This window comes from Panthera pardus, unplaced genomic scaffold (assembly GCF_024362965.1).
Source record: "Panthera pardus isolate Hobbes unplaced genomic scaffold, ASM2436296v1 HiC_scaffold_12, whole genome shotgun sequence".
Lineage (NCBI taxonomy): Eukaryota > Metazoa > Chordata > Mammalia > Carnivora > Felidae > Panthera > Panthera pardus.
The window spans coordinates 57651687-57677592 of NW_026526677.1; the positions used below are offsets into that span (position 1 = coordinate 57651687).

The 25906-nt window shown below is 39.8% G+C and overlaps 1 protein-coding gene across 6 annotated transcripts in view; it reads right to left on the minus strand.

Moving 5' to 3' along the window:
- C2CD3 (C2 domain containing 3 centriole elongation regulator) overlaps positions 1–25906 on the minus strand; it is a 144331-nt gene that overhangs the window by 44170 nt on the left and 74255 nt on the right. For 5 of the 6 annotated variants that reach the window (XM_053900079.1, XM_019449792.2, XM_053900078.1 and 2 more), the window contains 5 exons: positions 25557–25646; positions 16280–16882; positions 13492–13830; positions 4951–5089; positions 1870–1934 (listed from right to left, as the gene is read on the minus strand). In XM_053900079.1, coding sequence (XP_053756054.1) covers positions 1870–1934; positions 4951–5089; positions 13492–13830; positions 16280–16882; positions 25557–25646 — 1236 coding nt within the window. The remainder of the gene's footprint in view (positions 1–1869; positions 1935–4950; positions 5090–13491; positions 13831–16279; positions 16883–25556; positions 25647–25906) is intronic. The other variant, XM_053900080.1, reaches the window with a different exon arrangement.

The window sequence follows — 25906 nt, forward strand, 5'->3', positions numbered from 1 at the left end:
ATTAAGCACCAATTATGTGCCAAATACTTTACTTTTTTAAATGTTAACTTATTTATTTTGAGAGAGGAGGATAGAGAGCAAGTGGGGGAGGGACAGAGAGGGAGAGAGAGAGAGAGAGAGAGAGAGAGAATCCCAAGCAGGCTCTGCACTCTCTGCACAGAGTCCCATGTGGGGTTTGAATCCATGAACCATGACCTGAGCCGAAACCAAGAGTCGGATGCTTAACTGACTGAGCCACCCACATGCCCCATGTGCCAAATACTTTATAAATATTATCTCTATTCCTCATAAAAATCCTGTAGGGTAGGTACTATTATCCTTATTTTATTAATAAGGAAACAAAGGCTCAAAGACATAAAGTGTTTTACCTTAGGTCATGTAGCTCGTAAATAAAAGAGCCAAGATTTGAATCTAGGTCTGCATAAGACCAAAACTTACTCTTTTCTTCTCACTACAGTAAGTGTTGAATCGAGGCAAACCACAGTCTGCTTGACCATCTCTGGAGTACTTCAGAGAAAGAAAAGAATAGAAAGCCAGGGAGGAGGTGGAGCCTAGTTAAATATACCAGGAGTTCCTTGTGTTGGTTCAGAGAAAATGCATTTATAATCAGTTCCTGCTACATTTATGAGGTTAGGTAGGGGTTGGGGACATGATAAGTGAATCTAAGGCAGGAGCATGGGATAAATCATTGAAACCAGATTCACAGCGTCATTTCCAAACCAAAGGACAGGAGGAGAGACAGGTAAGTCCATTTCTTTTACACATTGACTACTCTCAGGTCTTTATTAGGCTCTGGGGTTAGCTCTCAAACTTACCACTGGCAAGTAGTGTAAAAAAATGTGGAAAAGGCCCTAGCAAGAATGTTAAAGAGCTAGATTTATAGGAGGGATTTAGTTAAGACAAAATTTTCTAAGCATAGAGACTGTGACATAACTGGATGTCCTCATCTGCTCACTTTTCCCATCCAATCTTACTAGCATGGTGAAGTACAAAAGGTGAAGGCTGTACAGCCAGTCAGAACTGGGTTCAAATCCTGACTCCACCAATTAATAGGCATATGACCTTAGTCAAGCCCTAAACTTTCTTGGGCTTCAGCTGTTACATTTGTAACATTTAACTAATTATATTTTTACCTGCTTTTAGATATTTGGAAAGCTCTCAGCATACTACCATTCACTAATAAGAACAATAAAAACTGAGAAGGTTTTACTAAGTATCAGGAACTCATTTAATTCTTCCCCTGAGGTAAGTACTATTTTATAAATAAAGAAACTGAGCATAGAGAAATTAAGTCATTCACCCAAGGTCATACTACCTTGTAAGGGGTAGAACTGGTATTTGAATCCCAAGAGTGTGGCTTCAGAGTCTATGCTCTTAATGTTGTTGAATTATGCCTCTTAATAATGGTAGCTGACTAAAACGAGGTTCAAGGACCATGATGTTAGCACCTCCATCCTGGGGAGGTTCTTAGAACAAGATTCTAGTCTTGTGTACTGCTTAAAAATGCTAGGGTCTTGGTTAATAAGCCAGAGTCAACAGAAGGTGTAACATCATACAAAGGGGGAGAAATCACTTGTGTATGGCAGGCTATACACTGTGACTGTTGAGATACAACTGGAAAGATTAAATGTACTTGGACTTCTGCACTAAGCAGGCAGTCAAATAAAATGATATAGCTTCTAAGGACTTAACTTCCATAGGAGAATAATGTGGCATTCTGTGAGATTCCCTCTAACATATACATGTATTCCCTATATCATTAAGTGCCATGGGTTCACTTGGTTAAAAAAAGAAAGGGATTTGGAATTGTCAACAGGATGTGAGCTAATTTTCACAACCAGATAGATATTCACAGAATAGAGTTCATACCTCCTTTATGCCAAACTTTGAAGACCAGAGTTTGTTGTGGGTCCAAAAGAAACTCTTTTGATAGCCTATTAAGAAAAACAACCACCATAAATTAACTGTGTAGGAATTAACTTCTGCAGTATGAAACTTAGATTTGAAGAATATCTTATAGTTTGCAAAGCACTTTCCTAACATTTTCATAGTCATCTTATAGGATATATTTTTATCTTCACAGTTAAAATGAAGGATAGAAGCTCAGAGAGAAGTAACTTGCCAAGACTTGAAATCAAGCTTCCCAGATGCAGTACTTTCCTGCCTGATGATATCTGCCACATTCAGACTCAGTTTCTCAGGACAAGAGGGGGTGTGGAAAGGGAGTTCCTCAAGAGGTAATGGCCAGTTTATTGGAGCAGGTAGGGATTCTTTTTATGCGATGTGGAAAGGGGAATGGTGCGAAGGGAGGAAGAGGGGAAAAGAACATCTACTGAGTGCCTACCCTGGGCCAGGCATGGTGCCTAGTGTCTCATATACATGTAATCTGCACAAAAACCTAGACATGGAATTATTATCCCTGCTTTACAGATGATACAGATGGGCTAAGAGAGGTCAAGTGTTTGGTTCATGGTCACATGTGAGTTGGTGAGTGGCAGGGCTGGGACTTAAGCCTAGTTTGCTTGACTCCAAAGCCAAATTGTCCAGAGGCAAAGCACCAAAATAGGAAAGTGCCCAATTTTCATACAAGGTAAAGAAGTTGATGTGGAATTCAGTGAGTATCTCTAATACATTTTATGTGAAGTGACTTACATAGTTTTAAATTACAAATATTTGGAAAATTCAAAAACAGGTACCATTGTTCCAGGAGATCCAGGGAAAACCAAGAGACTTACTATCCTTCCCTAGACACTGTTGGGGAACTGAAGAGAGCCCAGTTTAACACCAATGAGAGACGTTGTGATAAAGTGAAATACTGTGTCAAAAATCTGAAGTCTAGCTCATGGTCAAAATACACATCTCTGAATTCTAGCTCTACTATTATCACTTGAGTGGCCCTGGAAACGCAGACTTTTTGAGCCCTGGTTTTCTTACCTGTTAAATTGGATAATTATTTTCTACCTATGAGGTTCCTAGCAGCATCAAGTGAAACAATTTTGTGAGAAAGCAATTGTAAACAGCATCATTACTCATTTTTCTTCTCATCTTTCCTCTGCTTCCAATAGACTATGTAACCTCCCTGGTCCACAGTCTTAACTTTAAAGTGAGGTGATGGGGGTGCCTGGGTGACTCAGTCGGTTAAGTGACCGCCTCTTGATTTCGGCTCAGGTCATGATTTCACAGTTTGTGGGTTCCAGCCCTGTGTTGAGCTCTTTGCTGAGAGTGCAGAGCCTGCTTGGGATTCTCTCTCTCCCTCTCTCTCTGCCACTCCCTAACTCATGCTCTTTCTCTGTCTCACACACACACACACACACACACACACACACACACACACACACACAAAATAAATAAACTTAAAAAAAAGATTAACAAAAAATAAAGTGAGGGGATGAAATTAGGAAACTGTCAATGTCACTTCATCAAGTCCATAAAGTTAATTTCTGAATGAATAAATCACCTTCACTTAGAAGCTTAGCCCTCTGGCTTCCTGCCTTTTAAGGCAGATTTGATATTTTGGATGAAGTACCTGACCATTAAGGCCAGAATTTCTGTAATTTCCGGTAGCTCACCATAGATAGTACTGAGTTGTCACTGTAGTTTTAGCACCTGACTCAGGCCAGCCTCTTAAATTTCAAAACACTGAACATGTGAGCAAGTGCTGAGGCTCAGCTAGGTATGTAAATACTGTGAGAAAATAGCAGATCAGACACCATGTGGTGTAGCTACTGTTGTACTGTTGGTGAATAAGAAAGAAACTTTATAAAGACAATAGTTAACAGTAGTTATACTAGAACTCACACTTAAAAAAAAAATTTTTTTTTAATGTTTATTTCTGAGAGAGAGAGAGCGAGAGAGCATGAGCGGGGGAGAAGCAGAGAGAGGGAGACACAGAATCCGAAGCAGGCTCCAGGCTCCGAGCTGTCAGGACAGAGCCCGATGCGGGGCTCAAACTCATGAACTGTGAGATCATGACCTGAGCCAAAGTCAGATGCTTAACTGACTGAGCCACCCAGGCACCCCGAGAACTCACACTTTTAATGATGATGACACAGGTGATAGAAGAAAAGGGAGGATGTGCCTTGCACTGCAGCATCAGGCCTGTATGTCAGCCCCTTACCTCTGAGCCACACTCCAACATGACTGACAGGACTCCACTTCTAATTCTTTTAAGTCTTCCAAAGGAGATCTAACATTTGTTGAGTGCCTGCTATGTACCATGAGGTAATTTTCCTAAATGTCATCTAATTTGGACCTCACAATAACTCTGTAAAAATTAACCCCAGTTTACAGATGAGGAATCTGAGGCTCAGAGATATAATGTAATTTGTCCACACAGCTAATACATGACAGAGATGGGGCTGGATGCCATGTCTCTCTTGGTGCAAAGCCCAGGCTCTTTCTACTGCACCAGAAATCTTTTTCAAGAATATATAATCTGTAGGCTTTACTGAGGTTAGTTTGCTCTGCCTTCTTCACCTCTATAAATTGTGTATATTCTTCAATACTCAGTTGAATTATTTAAGAAGCCTTCCTTGAACTTCTGTGTTGGCCTAAATAATCTTTCTGAGATGCACAAGAATTCTTTTTTACTACCTTTACAGCACTTGTCACATTCTATTGTCTATTTTCCCAGGTAGACCACGAATACCTCAATAGCAGGGACTGTCTTAACTATCTTTCATTCCCAGTCCCTAGAACAAAGCGGGGCATATAAGAGGTCTTCACTGAATAATTTTTTAGTGGTACTGAGCTCAAAAGAGCTCAAAAAGAGTAAAAAAAAAACCCACTGCAGTAAAATCTTTAAACCATTACTAGCTGTGAATTCATAAGCACCAGAATTAAATAACTGCTTGATAAGAAAATCATTTTCCCAGTCCGCTCAATATTGTTGTGTCTCTTGAAACAAAAAGCCAATTCTAAAAGACTGATGGAATATCATAAAATACAAACCTTGACTGCTGTTGAAAATTCCAGATGGGGGAATCTGTGTTTTCAACCACGTGGGTGAAGACAGGAGATGGCACATCAGCTGTTGCAAAGGATACACAGCAACTGGGTATCAATACTTTCCGCTCTGTCAAGGGGATCCCTGAAATGGAACACAGTAGAATGACTGACTTTAGGGTGCCGGAAAGAATGTGCTGGAAGCCTCCCATTATACAGGTATAAGCAGGACCTATCTTTGGGTCTTTGCTTGAGCTATTCCCTATATCTGAAGTGTTTCCAGTATCCTTTCTGCTATTTAAACTGTCTTTTCAAGGCTCAGTTCATAAATATTCCCCAGTGAAGAATGACTTCTCCCATCAACTCCATACTTTGTGGGATGATGGAAAATACTGGATTGAGAGAAAAAAGTAGAACTGCAAAAAGCCCGAGACTTAAAAGTCAGATGATCAATTATCAGCTCTGCCATATACATTCTGTGTGACTTTGAGCAAGGCTGATCTAGGCTATAGCTTCCTCAAATGGGGCATATGATACTTATACCTCCTAAGTTGTTACAAGGATTAAAAATAATATTAGGTAACTTATACACTACTTACTATGTGCCTGGTACTTTCTAATTACTATACATGTATTAGCTCATTTAGACTTTATAACCTCACACATAGGTTTTATTATTATTCCCATTATATAGATAAAAAAACTGGGGTACATAGAAAGTAAACATTTTAAGTGGTCACATGTTTATTAAGTAATAGAACTGAGAGTCAAATTCAAGTATTCTGGCTCTAGAGTCCAAGCTCTCAGCCATTTTCTTCATTGCCTCTACTAGAGTTAAGAAATGTAAAACATTGAGTACTGTGCTGGTGTTAATTCTTACAAGATCAGGTCTCCAGTGTGGGACACTCAGTCATTTATTCTCTCTTAAGACAAAGTAAAATGGTTTTATTTTCCTCCTTCCTAGGAGAATAACAGCATATAAGGGTAAATTTGAATGAGGGGACTGTAAGGAGGCAAGGTGAAGGCTTTAAGGCCATTTACATTCAAAATCCAAACACAGAAATGACAATGTGTATTTTTCACATTTTTCCAGTCTGTGTTCCAGCCCTTATGAGGACCTACAGCAGAAGTTTTTCTTCAGTCATCTCAGTTTACCCAAAAGATGATTCTCTGTTTTACAGAAGCTGACAAATGTTGGTAGGAAAATGTGAGGTCCACACAAGGAGGATGAATGTCCTGAATTACATTCATTACAAAGTCAACCTTACAGTTGTGATACGTAGAGAGCAGACTTTTCATATAAGATCTCAATAGGCTGCCTAAACCTACTTACCTAAACTGTTATTCAAAGAAATACAGTTGTTTGTGGAGGACACAATTTAAGTTAGAAAATGTAACATTAAAAATTTTAATTTATTTATGAGGAAAAAAACAACAAAAATGAAGACAGTTGGTGATACTAGTCTATAAATGAACTAACAAGATAACCACTAGCCACAAGTGGCTATTTAACTTTAAATTAAATTCATGAAAATAAAGATGAAAAATTCAGTTTCTCAGTTGCACTGGCCACATTTCAAGCGCTCAATTGCCACATGTGGCTACTGGCCACCATACTGGACAATAAAGATACAGAACATCTCCATCACAGTACAGAGTTCTTTTGGACAGTGCTGAGTAATTGAGACTCTGTATAATATAGAGTCTATGTATTCCACAAGATCACTTTCAGCTCTGAATCTCTGCTATGAATCTTAGGATTACAGATGAAGGAAAGAAAAAAGAAGAAGTGTGTCTTAAACATAACTTAAGCAACCCAGAGGAACAAAAAACTCGCATCATCACTACTACCACAGGGCCTCCCAGCATCCAAGATATAAAATGGCTTCAGTGCGTTCTGTTTCCTACAACTGAACACTCCCTGACACAGCTGCTCTCTCTTTCTCCCACTTTCCTTAGAAAGTCTCAAGCTTTTCAATTGATTTCTTCCAATAAAATGTCATAAATCCTCACAGTGAGGGAGAGATAATCTGCCTCTATGTTGGCAGTTCCCACAAAATCCTGTGATAATCTGTGTCTGGGTTTTCCTCACTAAACTCAGAGTTCCCTGAATGCATGGAGAGGACCCAAGGCCCTTATTAAAGGTTTGCAGTCTTGCCTCTACCTCTGTCTACAGACACTTGCCAGGGTTGGAGAGAGAAGCTGCCTTATCTGCTTGCAGCATGCACAAACCAGCAGAGGACAACATCTGCTCCGGAAAGCTCTGAGAGATCAGCAGAGAGGGCCAGTTATGGTTCTGAGAGGCAGGACCCTAGGTTCCTGTGTACTCTGCCACTGATTTACCATGACATGAGCACTTCATTCTGGCTCTCTGGGTATCAGTTTCCTCACCTGGAACATATACTCCCAAAACACTTCTTGCAATAAACTTATGATTCCAAATGTCTACTAGTACTGCTCAGAACGCTCTCATACCACCCACCCCACCCCATCCCTTTTAAACTTAGTTTTGAAGATGGTTTATCTGCTAAAGGCCTCGAAATAAAACTACTGCTTTGATTTTGGAAGAAAACTGTTTCTTACTCAATCTTGAATAGAAATACTCCTTTCAGCCAAACAGCAGGTGACAAATTACTTGAGAAAGCAGGTCTATCAGGTTTCCCTGGCTCTCTCCTTGTGGGTAGAAATTCAGGTGGGCCTGTTTACATATCTGGAAAAGGTCAAGTTCTGAAACACTTTTTTGGAGGCAGCCTAGAAGAAAGCCACTATACCTCCACAGGTTGGGACACACATCAAGAGCAGTTAAGGGGACTTGAGATGAACCAGTTTTACCGTTTTCCCTAGATTTCCTGTGTTTTATGTAAATATATGCATCAAGAAAGATATAATCGTTTCACAGAGATTAAAATAACAACCCCTTATATTCGGGTAACACCTTATAGCTTACAAATCTTTCTTATATACGAAACTTATGCTCATAACATACCTGCAAATCCCACAAGATAGATGCCTCTATCCCTATTTCACAAATAAGGCAACCAGGGAACAGAGAGGTAAAGTGGCTTGCTCATCACGAACTGGTTAACTAGGATTTGGAAGACCCAGCCAGGTTTCAGGGCTCCTACTCCAGGGTTTTGTCATTGCAATAGTTCTAATTAGCTCTATTTGGTTAAGAGCTCTCTCTCTGGCCTGGAATGAATGCATGGAAACCTTCCCCTCAAGCGATGCCCAAATTTGTATATTAACAAAAACTTAGTGCAGTTTCATTAAGTCAATGTTAACGGACACTTCCTCTCTGTCACATGTGCCCACATGGGTCAGGTTTGATTCCTGATCTGGGGGAAACAGACACAAACAAAATAAGAGAAAGACTATACCAAAAGCGCAGGTAGCTGTGGGAACCCAGAGGGGCTCCTAACCCTGCCTGGGTAGGTTAAAAAGAGCCTCTAAAGGCTGATGATACTGTAGATAATTTTTGTTTCTACTGAGTATAGCTTAGATTACCCCAAATAATTTTACCTCTCTGTTCCTCAGTGCCTTATTTATAAAACAGGGCCAGCAATAACCTGTTTGTCTAGTAAAAGAATACAAATCTGAAGAGTACTGAAGCTGATTCATAAAGAAAGGATCTCAGAGCTTTCTTTAACAAAAGTATTCAAGAAGCTCTTTTAGAGGTGCCTGGGTGGCTCAGTCAGTTGAGTGTCTGACTCTTGATTTTGGCTCGGGTCATGATCCCAGGGTTGTGGGAGTGAGCCCTGCATTGGGTTCCATGCTGAACGTGGACCAGCTTAGGCTTCTTTCTCCTTCCTCACCTCTGCCCCTCTCCCCTGCTTATGTGCACTCTCTTTCTCTCTCAAATTAAAAAAAAAAAAAAAAAAAAGTCTTTTATTTTCAGAACCAGGACCACAGTGGAGACCACAGAAAGTTCAGAGCTGCTTTATGTTTAAGCTCTACTGAGGCTAATTCAGGGCTGTTTTTGAACCTTCTGCATGCAGCCTTGCATGCAAAATGATTTTCACAAAAGCTTGGCAAATTATAGCTGAATCAGAGAGTATGGCATGAGTTGCCCTCAGCACTATGTTTTTAGATGATAAGAGCTAAAGGGAATCTTAGACATGAACGTGTATGGCCATCACATTTCATGGCTGAGGAGAAGAGAAATGCATTTGCTCAAAGTCACAAAGCAAGTTAATGACTTAGCTAGGGCCAGAACCCAGTCCTCTGACTCCCATTGCAGAACTCTATTACATCATCATCTGGAAGGCACATTTCAGAGAAGTGGTGGGCAGGTCTGTATTTCTCAGGACCAAACACAGTGCCTGACTGACACATAAACTTTGTGGGAGGAAAGAATATATGGGTCTGTCACTGAGGGTAGAATCAAGAGACAACAGAGACCTCTGAAAATCAGATATCCACCCTGATGAGTGCTCTGCCCTGGATAAACAGAGAGAGGCCAAATAACAAGTGATTTATAGATTTGTAATTCATGCCAAAAATGTTGGAGGTGTTATGTATCATATTCACAAACAAGAGGACATTATTACATTTGCTTAGCTACATCATGAAGATCAGGGTGCTGGGATACAGAAATAAACACACAGTCCCTGTCCCAAAGAACAGACAGCTAGTGGGGAGACACATTTATAGACATCTTCAGCGCAGACTGATATATAATATGAAGAAAGACAACTGTGTGGGAGTGGGGGTGGTGGTATGGGGGAGTTTGGGAAATCTAGAGGGAGGTTTTGTGCTAGGAGAGGTGGTCACTAGGCTTCAAAGTGTTGGTGTCATTTAGTCTATCTTGAAGGATGAGGCGTAAGTTTGTTGAAAAGGAGAGAAAAAAAGGCATTCTAGGAAGAGAAAAGAGCATGGTCAAAGGCTTGGTAGTAGGAGAGAGAATGGTGCATTGGCAAAAAACAAACTGTTGACTGTAAGAAATGGTGCAAGATGAGGCTGGAAAGACTGATTAGGCCACATGCCTAAGCACTTTGTGTTCTATGTCACTGAGAGTGCAAGTGATACGAAGCCAACAAAGTATTTTAAGTTGAGAGAGGTCATATTTGTTGACAAGACATATAACCTCAACAGCAGAATGAAAAAGATACTGAAAGAAAACACTGGAAGCAGCAACCATTAAAAGGGCTATCCCATTCGTCCATGTTTCTGAAGCCTGAACAAGCAATGTGGCACTGAGAATGGAGAAGAGGTGACAGAAATTTTCTGTGTAAGAGGCCACGATCCTATGCCCTGTATTGGACACAGTGGAATAAATATATTAATCCTGTGACTTATCCTCTGTTAAATTCCCCATAAGCAACTTTGATGCAGGGGAGGCAAAGTAGGAAATCAGAGAAGGTGTTAAGAAGAGGGCATTTGACCAAGGCCTCAGATTCATCCACCTCCCCACTTAACAAACATTTACTGCTGCTTATGTGTCAGATGCAGTTTTAGGTGTTGGGGATTTAGCATAAATAAAACAAAACAAATAAAAATCCCTGTTTCTGTAGGACTTATATTCTTCTAGAAAAGACAGAAAGTAAACAAAACACACTGTTAAAGGCTGTAGACAAAAATAAAGCAGGGAAGGGGCGCCTGGGTGGCTCAGTCGGTTGGGCGTCCGACTTCAGCTCAGGTCATGATCTCGCAGTTCGTGGGTTCAAGCCCCGCGTTGGGCTCTGTGCTGACGGCTCAGAGCCTGGAGCCTGCTTCGGATTCTGTGTCTCCCTCTCTCTCTGACCCTCCCCCGTTCATGCTCTGTCTCTCTCTGTCTCAAAAATAAATAAATGTTAAAAAAAAAAAAAATAAAGCAGGGAAGAGGGATAGAAAATGTTGGGGAGGGGCTACAATTTTAGATAGGTGGTCAGGGAAGGCCTTCTGAGACAAAGTTATTTCAATAAAGACAAACCAGGGGTTAAGAATATACCAAGCAGAGGAACATCAGATCCAAAGGCCTCCAGGCAGGAGTCTGTCTATATTCCAGAAAAAGCAAAGGTGGGGGGGTGGGCAGCATGGCTGGAACAGGGTGAATGTGGAGAAGAGCAGGATACCAGCTGGAACTTGGTAGCTGGGGAAGGGGAGAAAGGAATTCAGGCTGAGAAAGGTGTGTGAACAAAGGCCCAGGGAATAGCCTGCTGTTTGTTGTGATGCAACACAAAGGAAGCCAAACACTACTGGAAGAAAATCACCATTGTGTCATCCACAGTCACTCTAAAATCATGTCAGTTAGTCTTAGTGGAGCCCTTGCTGCTGCTCAGCAATTTTCTTATCTATTTCTTCATGATTCTCATAACTCCCCTGCAATGACTAGCCAAAAGAGGATCCAGTCAGAGGATAAAGTGCTGATATTATCCCCCATGCCCTCTCTAAGCAAGCCCAGAATATACACTTTCCTACTTTAATACCTTTGTTTAAGTTGAAATATCTACCTGGAGTTTTATCCCCACCTTTCTGAAATCCTATTCATTCTAAAAACTTTTCTTGATTTCTCAAACATATCTCATCTCTGTTTTTAAACTCTCTAATTTTTAAAAAAATCTTTATTTTTGAGAGACAGCGAGAGAGAGAGAATGAGCATGCGCATACACATGAACAGGGGAGGGGTAGAGAGAGAGGGACACAGAATCCGAAGCAGGCTCCAGGCTCCAAGCTGTCAGCACAAAGCCCAACCTGAGGCTTGAACCCACAAACTGTGAGATCATAACCTGAACCAAATTCGGACATTCAACTGACTGAGCCACCCAGATGCCCCTCTAAACTTTCTAAATTCTATATATTATAGAGCTCTTTTGGCCTTCAGAACATTTTGCTTTATATATCATTAATTGTGTAGTTGCCAGTCTTCTTAACGGGGATATCGGCTCTCAGAGGACAGAAACTATGTGTCATCTGCTCTGCCCTCTCTGTACCTGGCACTGGCCCAGGAGAGATTTACTACTTGCTGAATTGAACTGTCATTCTTGCAATGTAAGCATAGCACTGGGCATGCAATACATACCCACCCTGGACTAGAGTGACTGGTAAACATAGTGTAGGCAGGATTAACTGGCAAACACAGCCGTATCTCAGGCAGAATGGTATACAGGAAAGAGCATGGGCTTCAGATCCAGACATAGCTGGACTCAAATCCTGGCTTCCCAGAGTTTATTAACTGTGTAACTCATGTCACTTTAACTTCTTGATCTTTAGAAAATGCGGGGCGCCTGGGTGGCGCAGTCGGTTAAGCGTCCGACTTCAGCCAGGTCACGATCTCGCGGTCTGTGAGTTCGAGCCCCGCGTCAGGCTCTGGGCTGATGGCTCGGAGCCTGGAGCCTGTTTCCGATTCTGTGTCTCCCTCTCTCTCTGCCCCTCCCCCATTCATGCTATGTCTCTCTGTCCCAAAAATAAATAAAAAAAAAAAAAACACGTTGAAAAAAAAAAAAAAAAAAAAGAAAATGGGTAGGTACTGCAATCTATTCACACCATAACTACACTTGTTGTAAGGATTAAATGAGATAATTATTGTGCAAAAATGAGAATAGAGCTTGATACAAGGAGATGCTCAATAAATTATCGTCAAATTACCTTCCCAAGTCATATTTTAAAAATGGAACTTATCTAATAGAAAAGTTGTAAGTATATTTGTATTGTCTTGTATTTGTACTTGTATCACTTTTTGCAATATAGGCACCCCCCCTAAAATGGAACGTAAGTCATACCTCTGTATTTTAAAGTCTATTTTCAATGCAATAACAATAACAAAACAATTCTTAAAAAAAATTAAAGTTTTTTGTGCTTTCCTTAATTCAGTTTTTACCTAATATACTTGTCAAAAATAGGCTGCTTTGGTGGGTCAGTAAAAAAGCAAAAATTATTTCCTGGTTTTGTGATTCAAATGGGATCTCAGTATCTCTAATACAGCAAAGCAAGGACTGTACTTGGAGAAGACTTTGTCCTGAGATAAAACATTTCAAGGTAATTTCTACTGTTGACAACATCACAGGTACTGTTAATATTACAAGTGACTATTGCCAACTATTGCCTATGTTCACAATCACAGGAAATGTTAAGTTTTAGTTTGAGAGTAATAAAATTCAGATGTAATCATTTTCCTTTTCAAGTTCACCAACCTGACTTTTATCCTTGGAGCCTTTGGGGGGTTTAGCCATGCAGTGTTAAGAACTCTTGGCCCCAAGTGCATAATGAAGAGGACCTGAGTTGGTAGCAATGGAAAGAAAAAAAGAGTCCTAAGAGAAATTTAAGAGATAATACAACAATTTAATGGATTTGATGATTTGATGGTGGATAAGGGAAAGAGAAGTATCTAAGCTGACAGGTTTCTGGACTGGGGAATTAATGATATGCAAAATTAATAAAACTGGCAAGGTCCACTTAAGTTCAGAAAGGCTCTCATGTTGCTTAAACCTGTAGGCTTGAGAAATATCAAAATTATTGATTAAGATGGTTAACAGTTATTACAGATTCTGTCATGATTTGAAAGATTTGTGAAGATAGGACCATGGCCTGAGGTGTCAGATAGATGTTCCTGGAAAAGTAAGTAGGGCATACCTTTTAAGCTCAAATGCATCGCTCTTTCTACCAGGATACTAACTGCAAAAGTTCCATCCAACTCATCTGGGCCCTCCTGGGCTGGGCAGACTTCCCCTGTGGTGGTGTTGCAGGGGACCTGGGTGGAGGCAGGAGACTTCTGGTGGCCAGGTGATGGAGAGCGCTGGATCTCATCATGCCTTCTGGGGAACTGCTCAGACTCACTGTGGCTGCTGCAGTCCACAGAATCCAGTTCATGAGCAGGCCCAGGGTGTGGGGAAGGAGAGGAAAGAACCACGTGAACTCGCAAGGCAGCTCCTGAGAGGTTGGAAGCATTTCGCCCAAACAGAGGATACACACCTGTAAGAGGATGGAGGAGAATAAGCCCAAACAAGCAGGAACCAAGAACACCCTCTAACCTTGGAGGAGATGACTGAGAGTGCTTGTGGTCCTCTCTCCTTTGACAGGCCTACATGCCCCAACAAACCAGTCTGTAAAAGAAAGTATGAACTTAGTATTCCTTCCTTTCTTCCCAGCACACACACTGTCTCCATTAATGGAAAGTAGTGAGAGCTTGGATTTGAAGTCACAGCCAAATGACTACCAGGCAGAGCTGTTGTGGAATAGATTTAGGTGCTGGGGGCAAGCAGACTTAGATGACCTCTGAAGCCTCTTGAAAGTAAGATTTTTTTATTAAAGCAGGAGTGGCCTGTCTTCCCTTCCACATGTCCTTACTGGCCCTTGTCCTTAGGCCTTCTCCTTAGGAAGCTGTCCTGGTGCTCAATTTAGCGTGTTTCAACAACTGAATATATTCTGGCAGTAGCCCTGAAGATCATTTGGAAGTGAAGTAGGAGGTGGAGGCAAAGGAGGCAAGAAAGAAAATTAGAGGAATTAGTACTTGTTGAGTGTTTTTCACGTGCTAGAATCTGAGGGGTTAGGTAACCCACCAACGTGACTTTTTCAAAAAGTGGTAGATTTAAACCCAGGGATCTGAACTTATAGACTTCTTGGATATTAAAATGAGATTTAATTATAAAGCAGAAGGCACTATGAATTCTTTCAGAATCTCAAAGATTGCTTCATTAGACTCATTTCAATTCAGGAAAATGGAGCTATTTGATTCATAGCAGCAAGATGGAACTTTCCGTGTTTTTTTTATTTTTGTTTTTAAGTAACTTCTTTTCTTCTGATGCAATGTGTGAATTATCATCATTATCACAAGGAGGAAGTAAGGGTGATAGGAGGGGAGTCATCTAAAAACAACATAGCCAAATCCTTACCCCAAGAAACTTAACAGTTACTTGGAAGGCCGGTTGGAAGAATGACTGGATGGACTGCTTGACTCATCCAACAAATACATCAAATGCCACACCTTGTACAAAGCCCCTTCACAAGAGGATAAAAAGCTTAGACTGAAGGGATGTGGAGAAGCATGAGAGAAATGGACAATCTGAAAAGTTAAATCCTGCCTTTGGTATCACTCAGTAAAAAGAGGTACTTGTGCTTGAGTTTGATCCCTAAATGTTTATTCAGTGTTCCAGACCTACTTTCTTCAGCACAGTGAAGTTAAAAGCCTATCTTTACAAACTTTAGTTCAGGTGAGCTTTGCTTACTTCAAATACTTTTTCTGCATGCTCCCTGAAGTGACTCTAGGCTTGCCCAGAAAATAGGGCACATGGCATTTAATGAGGTGCTCAGCAAAGCCAGAATTACACCTGCTGGGTCCATAGAGAACCAGAGAATCCAGAATTATCACCCAGATACTCAGTTCTCCTTATTTAGCTTGGGCCACTTGTTCAACAATAGGGTTTAGAGCACAAGGCTAACAGAGCTAAAATAGGGTTGTGACTCAGTTTCTTTAGCTGTATAGTGAAGAAAATAACAACTAACCTTACAAGGAGTGTCCCAAAGAAAAAACATCATGTTTATAAAGAATCTAGTCTGGTCATTATAGTTACTAGACTTATTTTTCTAAATGGCAAAACTGTCCCTCCTCTATTCAGACCCCATTGAAACAGCTTTCCATAGCTCTCAGAAAAACGTACAGTACTCTTGTTTGCTTTTCTAGCTTCGTCTCCTATCATCTCCCATCCTATATATCCTATGATCCAGCAGTACCAAATTACTTACAGTGCCTAAAAGGTGTCAAACTGCTTCATGCCTCTGCACCTTCACAGGCTATTTTCTTGTTCAGAATATCATCCCCGCCCCCCCCCCCCCCCCTTTTCTTGGCTTATTCCTAAGTCCTTTGAAACTCAGTTCAAGGGTCATTTCCACTGAGGTATCATCCTTGAACCAAAGAGATATTGCATCCCTGTGCTCCATAATACCACTGAGAATACCTTTTCATAGTTCTTCACTGTAAATGTTTATTTACTACTCTATTCTCTCATTATTTCTTATTCATTTTGAACTCCCAAGGCCAAGTATATGTATCAAGTACTGAACAAAAGTTGAAAAGAAAGCATCTAGCACATAATGCCACTTGTAAAATGTTACCTTTTTCCTTTCTGCCTTGTGAACTAGTTTAATACCATGAAGATTTTCTTTATGATTTCAAGATATGCTGACCAGACAGGGAGGATATCCTAGTCTCATTAGCAGGGATGTTTTTCAGAGTATTTAAAAAATGAGCATTCTAGATTATCATATAGGCTCTTATACATTTTTTTTCAGGTAGTCCCCCAAGTTCACCCATTTTTATTTTACACTTACTGACTGAGAACAATATTCTAGGGAGTGTATCACATAGTGCTTGTCATAGAGCAGGTACTCAAACCACAACAGCTGAGGATGGTTCCTCACTTACCACTGACAGTTAATGTCCTTGCTGACCTCTCCCCAAGTCTGACCAGGTCCACATAGGCTGAGCCAATCCAACTGTCTGTCTGGTGGGGCCTCTCCACACTGTCATTGCCATAAGCCCGCCACACTTGGACCTCTAACCTCTCTTCCCTGAAATACCAAAGCAGTGACGGGCCCCTATTGACTTCTGCTCTTTTGGATGCCTTGAAAGTAACCATGACCTGCTTTTTGTTTGTAGATTCTTTAGGCTTCTTGAGAGGGGTCCAGAAGGCTTCATGATCGTAAAATTTGTAGCGGAGGTAGCAGTGTATGTTCTTATGAATGTGCTTTTGGCCGGCAAGAAGCACACAATGGATGGGCAGCCAGAGCCTTGGGGTGGATATGGTGACAGTGGCTGGCTCCTCTTCATCCATCGTGACAAGATTCTTCAGGTTATTCTCAAAGCTCCAGCCCAATAGCTCAGCAGCTTCCAACACCCGCTCTCTATCTCCAGGATGTGTGAAGGAAACTGAAAGTTCTAGGCCACCCACAATCTTCTGCATGAGCTCCAAACAGTGAGGCAGGGCCCCATCTTCTGGTAAAATGATAGGATACCATCCTGTGATCCCTTATGGAAAAAAATAAGATTTTCAATTATTGTTTTAAGAATAAAAAGATATACCCACTTCCTACTTCAGAGCCACCATCACCCTGGCCCAAGATAGAAAAGAAAACATATCCACAGAGCACTGGAGTTTGTTTCATCTGATTACTGAAAGACAATGTGATCAGATGGAAGAACAAAGGCTGGGAGTTGGAAGACCTGAGTTCTCTCCTAGGCTCATCTCAAAACTAGTAGTTCAGTCTAGGTAAGCCATTAATTTCTCTCAGCCTTGGTTTCCTTACCTGACAAATGGGAAAATTAGTGCTAACCTTACACATCAGACAAAGTTGTTTAATCATCAAATGAGATAATGGTTTTGGAAGAGTTTGAAAGAAGTGCTACAAAAAATGTGAAATGGAGGGGTTGGAAGATGGCAGCCAAGTAGGACGACTCTGGCTTGCTTTGTCCCATGAATAAACTAGATAACTATCAAATCATCCTAAATACCCCAGAAATTGACCTGAAGACTGGCAGAACAAACTTCACAACTAAAGGGAGAGAAGAGGCCACACTGAAGAAGGTAGGTAGCGTTGGGGACGTAGTTTGGGAAAGAAACTATTGCCATTGTGGTGGGGGGAGAGCCATGGTCACATGGAAGGGAGATAGATTAGCACAGGGGAGTTCATGGGGGAAATGAATCCCCATAGCAATTGGCTTGGAAGACAAGAGGAGCTGAATTTCCTGAGTTCCTGTAATGAGTGGGGCTTAAAGCCTGAAGTTTGAAAGGTCAGCATGCTTGGCTCTGATAGAGCCTAGAGGGCACTGGGGCTGCTCTTGGAGAGGAGGTAGGCAAACAGCCTGGGAACACAGTGTGGGAACATACACTAGGGCACACAGTGGGAAAGTTATTTGCTCACTTCAGAGAGAGTCCCAGAGAGATAGAGAGATAGTGTTCACAAAGAGACGCCTCTGGAACGAGAAGTTGGCTGGTGTCATTTGCATTCCCCACCCCTCAGCATAAGCACAGGGAACCAACGCAGTGCTGACACTCATTACCTAACTTGCTTACACCAAGCCCCACACCCCCTGCTTTGGTGCAACTGTCCCTCCCAGTCATGCTTGCCTTAGTCCCAACACCACAGGCCCCCTGCCCCAGAAGACTAGCCCAAATCTCTGCTCACAATGTGTTTCCCGACGTGGGAGTTTTGTGGAGGCTGGGTTCCTGTGGGGTGGCAGTGGTGACAGGTTTCATTTCACACAAAGACCAGAGCACACCTAGTTAAAATGCACACCACCTTCAGGCCAGGGACCAAACACTGCCCACAAAAGGCAAAGAGAGCCTCTGCAGACAACTGGCCTGAAGGATAAAGTGACCAGGAAAAAACAGGAGAGCACACGCAGCACATACTGGAGACACTCCTGGAAGTACCAAGCCATGGGGAACAGGAGTAGCAATACTTACATTAGGCAAAATTATATTGGACATTACTCCACAGGACACTACAGGACCTCTTCTTCACAAGATCATGACCCTCAAGAACAGGAGATGTGGCTGACTTTCCCAACACACAGAAACAGGCACAGTGACTTAGACAAAATGAGAAGACAGAGAAATTTATCCCAAATGAAAGAACAGGACAAGGCCATGGCTGGAGATCTAAGTGAGACAGATATAAATAACATTCCTGATAGAGAATATATAGTAATGGTCATAAAAATACTCACTGGAGTCGAGAAAAGAGTGGAACACATGAGTGAGACCTTCCTTAACACAAAGATAAAAACATAGCAGAAGCTCAAGAAGTGGAGGAACAAATTTATGACCCAGAAGAGAGAATAATGGAAAGAAATAAAACTGAACAAAACAGAGGAAAAAAGAATTATGCAAAGTGAGAACAGACTTAGGGAACTCAGTGACTCCATCAAATGTAGTAGCATTCATATTACGGAAGTCCCAGGATAATAAGAGAGAAGGGGGGGGGGGCGAAAATTTATTTGAAGAAATAATGGCTGAAAACTTCTGTAAATCTGGGGAAGAAAATAGATATCCAGATCCAGGAGGCACAGAGAACTCCCAACAAAATCAACATAAGCAAACTCACACTAAGACATATTGGAATTAAATTGGCAAAATATAGTGATAAAGAAAAAAATTTTAAAGCATTAAGACAAAAGAAGACAGTAACTTACAAGGAAAAACCCATAAGGCTAACAGGATTTTTCAGCAGAAACTTTCCAAGCCAGAGGGAGTGGCACAATATATTCAAGTGCTGAGGGGAAAACTCTGCAGCCAAGAATACTCTATCCAGCAAGGCTATCATTCATAACACAAGGAGATATGAAGAGTTTCCCAAACTAAAACTAAAGGAGTTCATAACCGCTAAACCAGTTCTGTAAGAAATATTAAAGGGGACTCTTTGAGGAAAGAAGAAACCAAAAGTGACAGTATAAAGGTAGGAAACACAAGAGCCATAAAAATGGATGTTTCTGTAAAAAATCAGTCAAAGAACTCATAAATTAAAAGGATATAAAATATAACAACATATACCTAAAATGTGCAGAAGAGAGGAGTCAACAATGGGTTCAAACTTAAATGACCATCAACTTAAGATAGACTGCTATATGCAGAAGAGGTGATATGAAAACCTAATGGTAACCATATATCAAAAACCACTAATAAATATGCAAAGAATAAACAGAAAGAAATCCAAATATATCATTAAGGAAAATCATCAACCATGAAAGAGAGAAAGATAGGATCAGAGGAAATCTTCAGAAACAACCATAAAACAAATAATAAAATGACAATAAATACACATCTATCATAATTATTTTCAATGTAAATAGACTAAACATTCCAATCAAAATACACAGGGTAATAGAATAGATAAAAAAACAAGACTCATCTGTATACTGCCTACAAGAGACTCACATTAAACCTAAAGACACCTGCAGATTGAGGTGATGGAGTGAGGGGATGGAGAAACATCTATAAGGCAAATGGATATCAAAAGAAAGCCAGAGTAGCAATACTTATATGAGATAAAATAGACTTTAAAACAAACTGTAACAAGAGACAACGAAGGACACCATATAATAATAAAGGGGACAATCCAACAAGAAGATATAACAAGTATAAATATTTATGTACCCAGAGGCACCTGGATGGCTAGGTTGGTTAAGCACCCAACTCTTCATTTAGGCTCAGGTCATGATCTCACAGTTTGTTGAGATTGAGCCCTGTGTCAGGCTCCACGCTAAGCGTGGAGTCTGCTTGGGAGTCTGTCTCTCCTTCTCTCTCTCTCTGCCCCTCCCTTGCTCATGTGTGCTTTCTTTCCCTCTCTCTCAAAATAAATAAATAAACATTAAAAAATATTTATGGATCCAAATACATAAAACAGTTAATATCAGACTTAAAGGAAACAATCGGTAATAATACAATAATACTAGCAGACTTTAACACCTTACTTACATCAAGGGATAGATCATCTAAACAGAAAATCAATAAGGAAACAGTGGCTTTGAATGACCCACTGGAACAGATGGATTTAACAGATATATTCAGAACATTCCATCCTAAAACAGCAGAACACACATTCTTTTCAAGTACACACAGAACATTCTCCAGAACAGATCACATATTAACCCACAAAACAAGTCTCAACAAATTCAAGAAGATGGAAGTCATACTATGCATCTTTTCTGACCACAACTTATGAAACTAGAAGTCAACCACAAGAAAAAAATCTACAAAGAGTACAAATATATGCAGGTTAAACAACATGAAGTGTTAATAAACAATGAAGGGTTCAGCTAGAAAATAAAAGAAGAAATAAAAAAGTACACGGAAACAAATGAAAATGAAAACACAATGGTCCGAAATCTTGGGATGCAGCAAAAGCAGTTCTAAGAGGGAAGTTTATAGCAAATGAGGGCTACCTCATGAAGTAAGAAAAAAATCTCAAATAAACAACTTACCCTCACACCTAAAGGAGCTAGAAAAATAACAATAAAGAAAATCTAAAATCAGTAAAAGGAAAGAACAAAGATTAGAAGAGAAATAAATGATATTGAAAACAAAAAAAAAAAAAAAAAAAAAAAAGAGAGAGAAAGAACAATGAAACCAGGAGCTAGTTCTTTGAAAAAAAATCAACAAAATTGATAAACCTCTAGCCAAACTGATCAAGAAAAAAAAGGGAACTCAAATAAATACAATACAGAGATAATAACAACTAACACCACAGAAATACAATTTTGAGAATATCATGAAAAGCTATATATCAACAAATTAGATAACCTAGAAATGGATATATTCTTAGAAACATATAAATGACCAAAACTGAGAAAGAAATGGAAAATATGAAGAGACTGATAACCAGTGAAGAAACTGAATCAGTAATCAAAAAACTCCCAACAAACCAAAGTCCAGGACCAGATGGCTTCCAGGTGAATTCTACCAAACATTTAAAGAAGAGTTAATAATATTCTTCTCAAACTAATCCAAAAAATAGAAGAGGAAGGAAAACTTCCAAATTTATTCTGTGAGGCCAGCATTACCCTGATACCAAAACCTGATAAAGGCACCACAATAAAAAGAAAACTACAGGCCAATATCCCTGATGAATACAGATACAAAAATCTTCAAAAATTCTAGCAAACTGAATCCAAGAGTACATTAGAAAAAAATCATTCACCACCATCAAGTGGGATTTATTCCTGGTTTTCAAGAGTGGTTCAATATCTGTAAATCAATCAGTGTGATACATCATATCAATAACAGAAAGGCTAAGAACCATATAATCCTATCAATAGGTGCAGAAAAAATCATGTGATAAAGTACAACATCCATTCATGATAAACCCTCAACAAAGTACCTTTACAAGGAACATAATTCAACATAATAAAGGTCACTTAGAAAAGCCCTCAGCTAACATCATCCTTACTGGGGTAAAAACTGAGAGCTTTTCCCCTAAGGTCAGGAACAAGACAAGGATGTCCACTCTCACCACTTTTATTCAACATAGTACTGGAAGTCCTAGCCATGACAAGTACACAACAAAAAGGAATAAAACACATCCAAATTGCTAAAGAAGAAGGAAAATTTTCACTATTTGTAGATGACATGATACTATACATTAGAAAACCAGAAAGACTCCACCAAAAAACTGTTAGAGCTAATAAACTAATTCCATAGGTTTGTAGGATACAGGATAAATGTATAAAATCTATTGTATTTTAATACACCAGTAATGAAGCAGCAGAAAGAGAAATTAAGAAAACAATCCTAATTATAATTGCACCAAAAATACCTAGCATAAGATACCTACGAAAAAACCTAACCAAAGAGGTGAATGACCTGTACTCTGAAAACTAAAATACTGATGAAATAAACTGAAGATAACACAAAGAAATGGAAAGACAGTCCATGTTCATGAACTGAAAGAATATTGTTAAAATGTTGATACTACCCAAAGCAGTCTACATATTCAATGCTATCCCTATCAAAGTAACACCAGCATTATTCACAGAGCTAGAACAAACAATCCTAAAATTTGTATGGAACCAGAAAAGACCCCAAATAGCCAAAGCAATCTTGAAAAAGAAAACTAAGGCTGCAGGCATCACAATCCCAGATTTCAAAACGTATTACAAAGTATGCTACTGTCACAAAAACAGATACTCAGATCAATGGAACAGAACAGAGAACTCAGAAATGGATCCACAAACATATGAACAACTAATCTTTGACAAAGCAGGAAAGAATATCCAATGGAATAAAGACAGTCTCTTTAGCAAATGGTGCTGGGAAAACTGGACAGCGACAGGCAGAAAAATGAATCTAGACCACTTTCTTACACCATACACAAAAATAAGCTCAAATGTAAGACAGGAAGCCATCAAAACCCTAGAGGAGAAAGCAGGCAAAAGCCTCTTTGACCTCAGCCACAGCAACTTCTTTCTCAACATGTCTCCGGAGGCAAGGGAAACAAAAGCAAAAACGAACTATAGAGGCCTCATCAAAATAAAAAGCTTCTGCACAGTGAAGGAAACAGTCAGCAAAAATAAAAGGCAACCGAAGGAATGGGAAAAGATATTTGCAAATGACATATCAGATACAGTGTTAGTATCCAAAATCTATAAAGAACGTATCAAACTCAACACCCAAAAAAACCAAATAATCCAGTGAAGAAATGGGCAAAAGACATGAATAGACACTTCTCCAAAGAAGACATCCAGATGGCCAACTGACACATGAAAACATGCTCCACATCCCTCACCATCAGGGAAATACAAATCAAAACCACAATGAGATACCACCTTACACCTGTCAGAATGGCTAACATTAACAACTCAAGCAACAACAGATGTTGGCAAGGATGTGGAGAAAGAGGATCTCTTTTGCACTGCTCGTGGGAATGCAAACTGGTGCAGCCACTCTGGAAAACAGTATGGAGGTTCCTCAAAAAATTAGAAATAGAACTACCCTACAACCCAGCAATTGCACTACTAGGTATTTATCCAAGGAATACAGGAGTGCTGTTTCAAAGGGGCACATGCATTGTAATGTTTATAGCAGTGCTATCAACAATATTGAAAGTATGGAAAGAGCCCAAATGTCCACTGACACATGAATGATAAAGATGATGTGGTATATATATACATATATATACATACACACACACATATACATACAATGGAGTATTACTCAGCAATCAAAAAGAATGAAATCTTGCCATTTGCAACTACGTGGCTAGAACTAGAGCGTATTATGCTAAGCAAAATTAGAGAAGACAAGTATCATATGACTTCAGTCCGATGAGGAATTTAAGATACAAGACTGATGAACATAAAGGAAGGGAAGCAAAAATAATATAAAAACAAGGAGGGGGACAAAACATAAGAGATTCTTAAATATAGAGAACAAACTGAGGGTTGCTGGAAGGGTTGTGGGTGGGGGGATGGGCTAAATGGGTAAGGAGCATTAAGGAAGACACTTGTTGGGATGAGCACTGGGTGTTATACAAAGGGGATGAATCACTGGAATCTACTCCTAAAATCATTATTGCACTATATGCTAACTAACTTGGATGTAAATTAAAAAAAGAAAATATTAAGAGACATCAACAACAGAAATAACAAAAACAAACAAACAAAAAACAACCCCCCTCCACCAAAACCCTGCCTCATATGATCCATGGCACCAATTCACTTCTCCAACCCTCAGTTTTCTCATCAGCCAAATGAGGATATTAGGCCTCTAAAAGTCCTCCTGAATCTAAAAATGTATAATTCAGTATTTTGCTACACGAGGGATGGAGAAGAGGAGGAATACAATGAGAGAAAATAAAACTTGCCTACGTCCCTATTCATTCAGCCATCCCTATTAAAACACATATACATCATTTAGTGAAATGTTATGAAGGTGCTATCAATACCGTAGAAAAGACCTAGTCCTAGGTCTTCCACTGAAGGAACTGCTACTTGGTGAACATACACCAGGGACCAGGCACTAGATTTCAAAATAATAATAGTTATTCTTTACTGAGTATCTACTGGGTGTCAGATATACTCTTAGGGCTTCATAAATACCACTTCATTTACTTTTCCTGATAATGCTGTGAAGTTCTGAGGGCTAACTGGGATAATAATCCCTATTTTACAGATGAGAAAATGGAAGCTCAGAGACCTGCCCAAATTCTCCTAATTACCACATTGTATAAATAAATGACATAAGTGAGAAACCCTATATACCAAGTTGTACAGACTTCTCTCTGGTAGGCACATAGAGAGTACTTGTTTATTAGAGTATTGCTCAAATTTTAATTCACAATTAAACTTGGGAGATGTATGACACAATTCTGGAAAGTAGATTACAAAATCGTAGGAAGGAAGATGGGCAAGAGAAGGAAAGGTGACATTTACTGAATGTCCACTATACGTCAGGTTCTTTATATACCCTATTTTCACCAGCCCCTACTTTGTAGACTTGTTGGAATTAACTGTCTCCATTCATGAGATAAGAAAATTGAGGCTCAGAAAGGTCTAGGTCACTGAGCTAGCAGTAAGTAGAATAGGACCATTATTTCCAGACGGCCTTGGAGGCTGTCTTCTTTTGGGCCTTTAGCTCTTTATTCTTTCTTCAGTGAGAGAGGGGGGGTACAATGAACAAGAATGGGTAAACCTGGATTTGATTTTCAGTACTGCCACTCACTAGTTGTGCAGTTTTGGCAAATCATTTAAATTTTGTGAGCCTAAATTTCCTCATTTGTAAGATAAAAATAGTAAGATCCTGTATCCCCACCAAGCAGGGTTATAATGAGGCTCACACAGTATCTGAGAAAATATTTCACAAAATGCTATATAATATAATGGGTATCACCATATTTATTATTTGTAGTATTACCACCACCATCATCATCATCATCATCATCAACATCATCATCATCAGCTTTCCTAGAGTAAGATGACAGTACAAAGTTTTGAGCTACTTTGCTTTGTTAGAAGACTTCTGAAATGATTAGGAGAGGACTTAAAATACTTACCAGAAAACTTCTGAGGTACCTGGGAGAATTCAAAAGCATGTATTATGGGTCATGTTTTCTTTTGCATATCTTGCAGGGAGCCATGCAAGATCTCTTGTAGGAAAGCAAATGGGGGGAGGGGGTAGGATTAGAAAGTGATAATCCAGAATCCTTACCAGATCTTTTGACCAGCAGCTCTTTTGTAGGAACCTTTACTACTCCAAGCAGATAATCTCTGATTGACTGAATACTGGTTATATCAGTGGCTGTTAAATCAAACAAAAAGAGAAATTATTTAATGCTCTACTGACCAAAGGGCTAAACACTTCAACATGTATTTCCTAGGAGAGGCTATATCATTCAAAGCAGAGCCCCTTTTATTTTTTTATTATTATTATTTAAATGTTTATTTATTTATTTTGAGAGGGCACGTGCATGGAAAGGAGGCAGAGAGGGAGAGAGAGGATCCCCAGCAGAATCCTGATACAAGGCTCAGTATCACAAAATGTGAGATCATGGCCTGAGC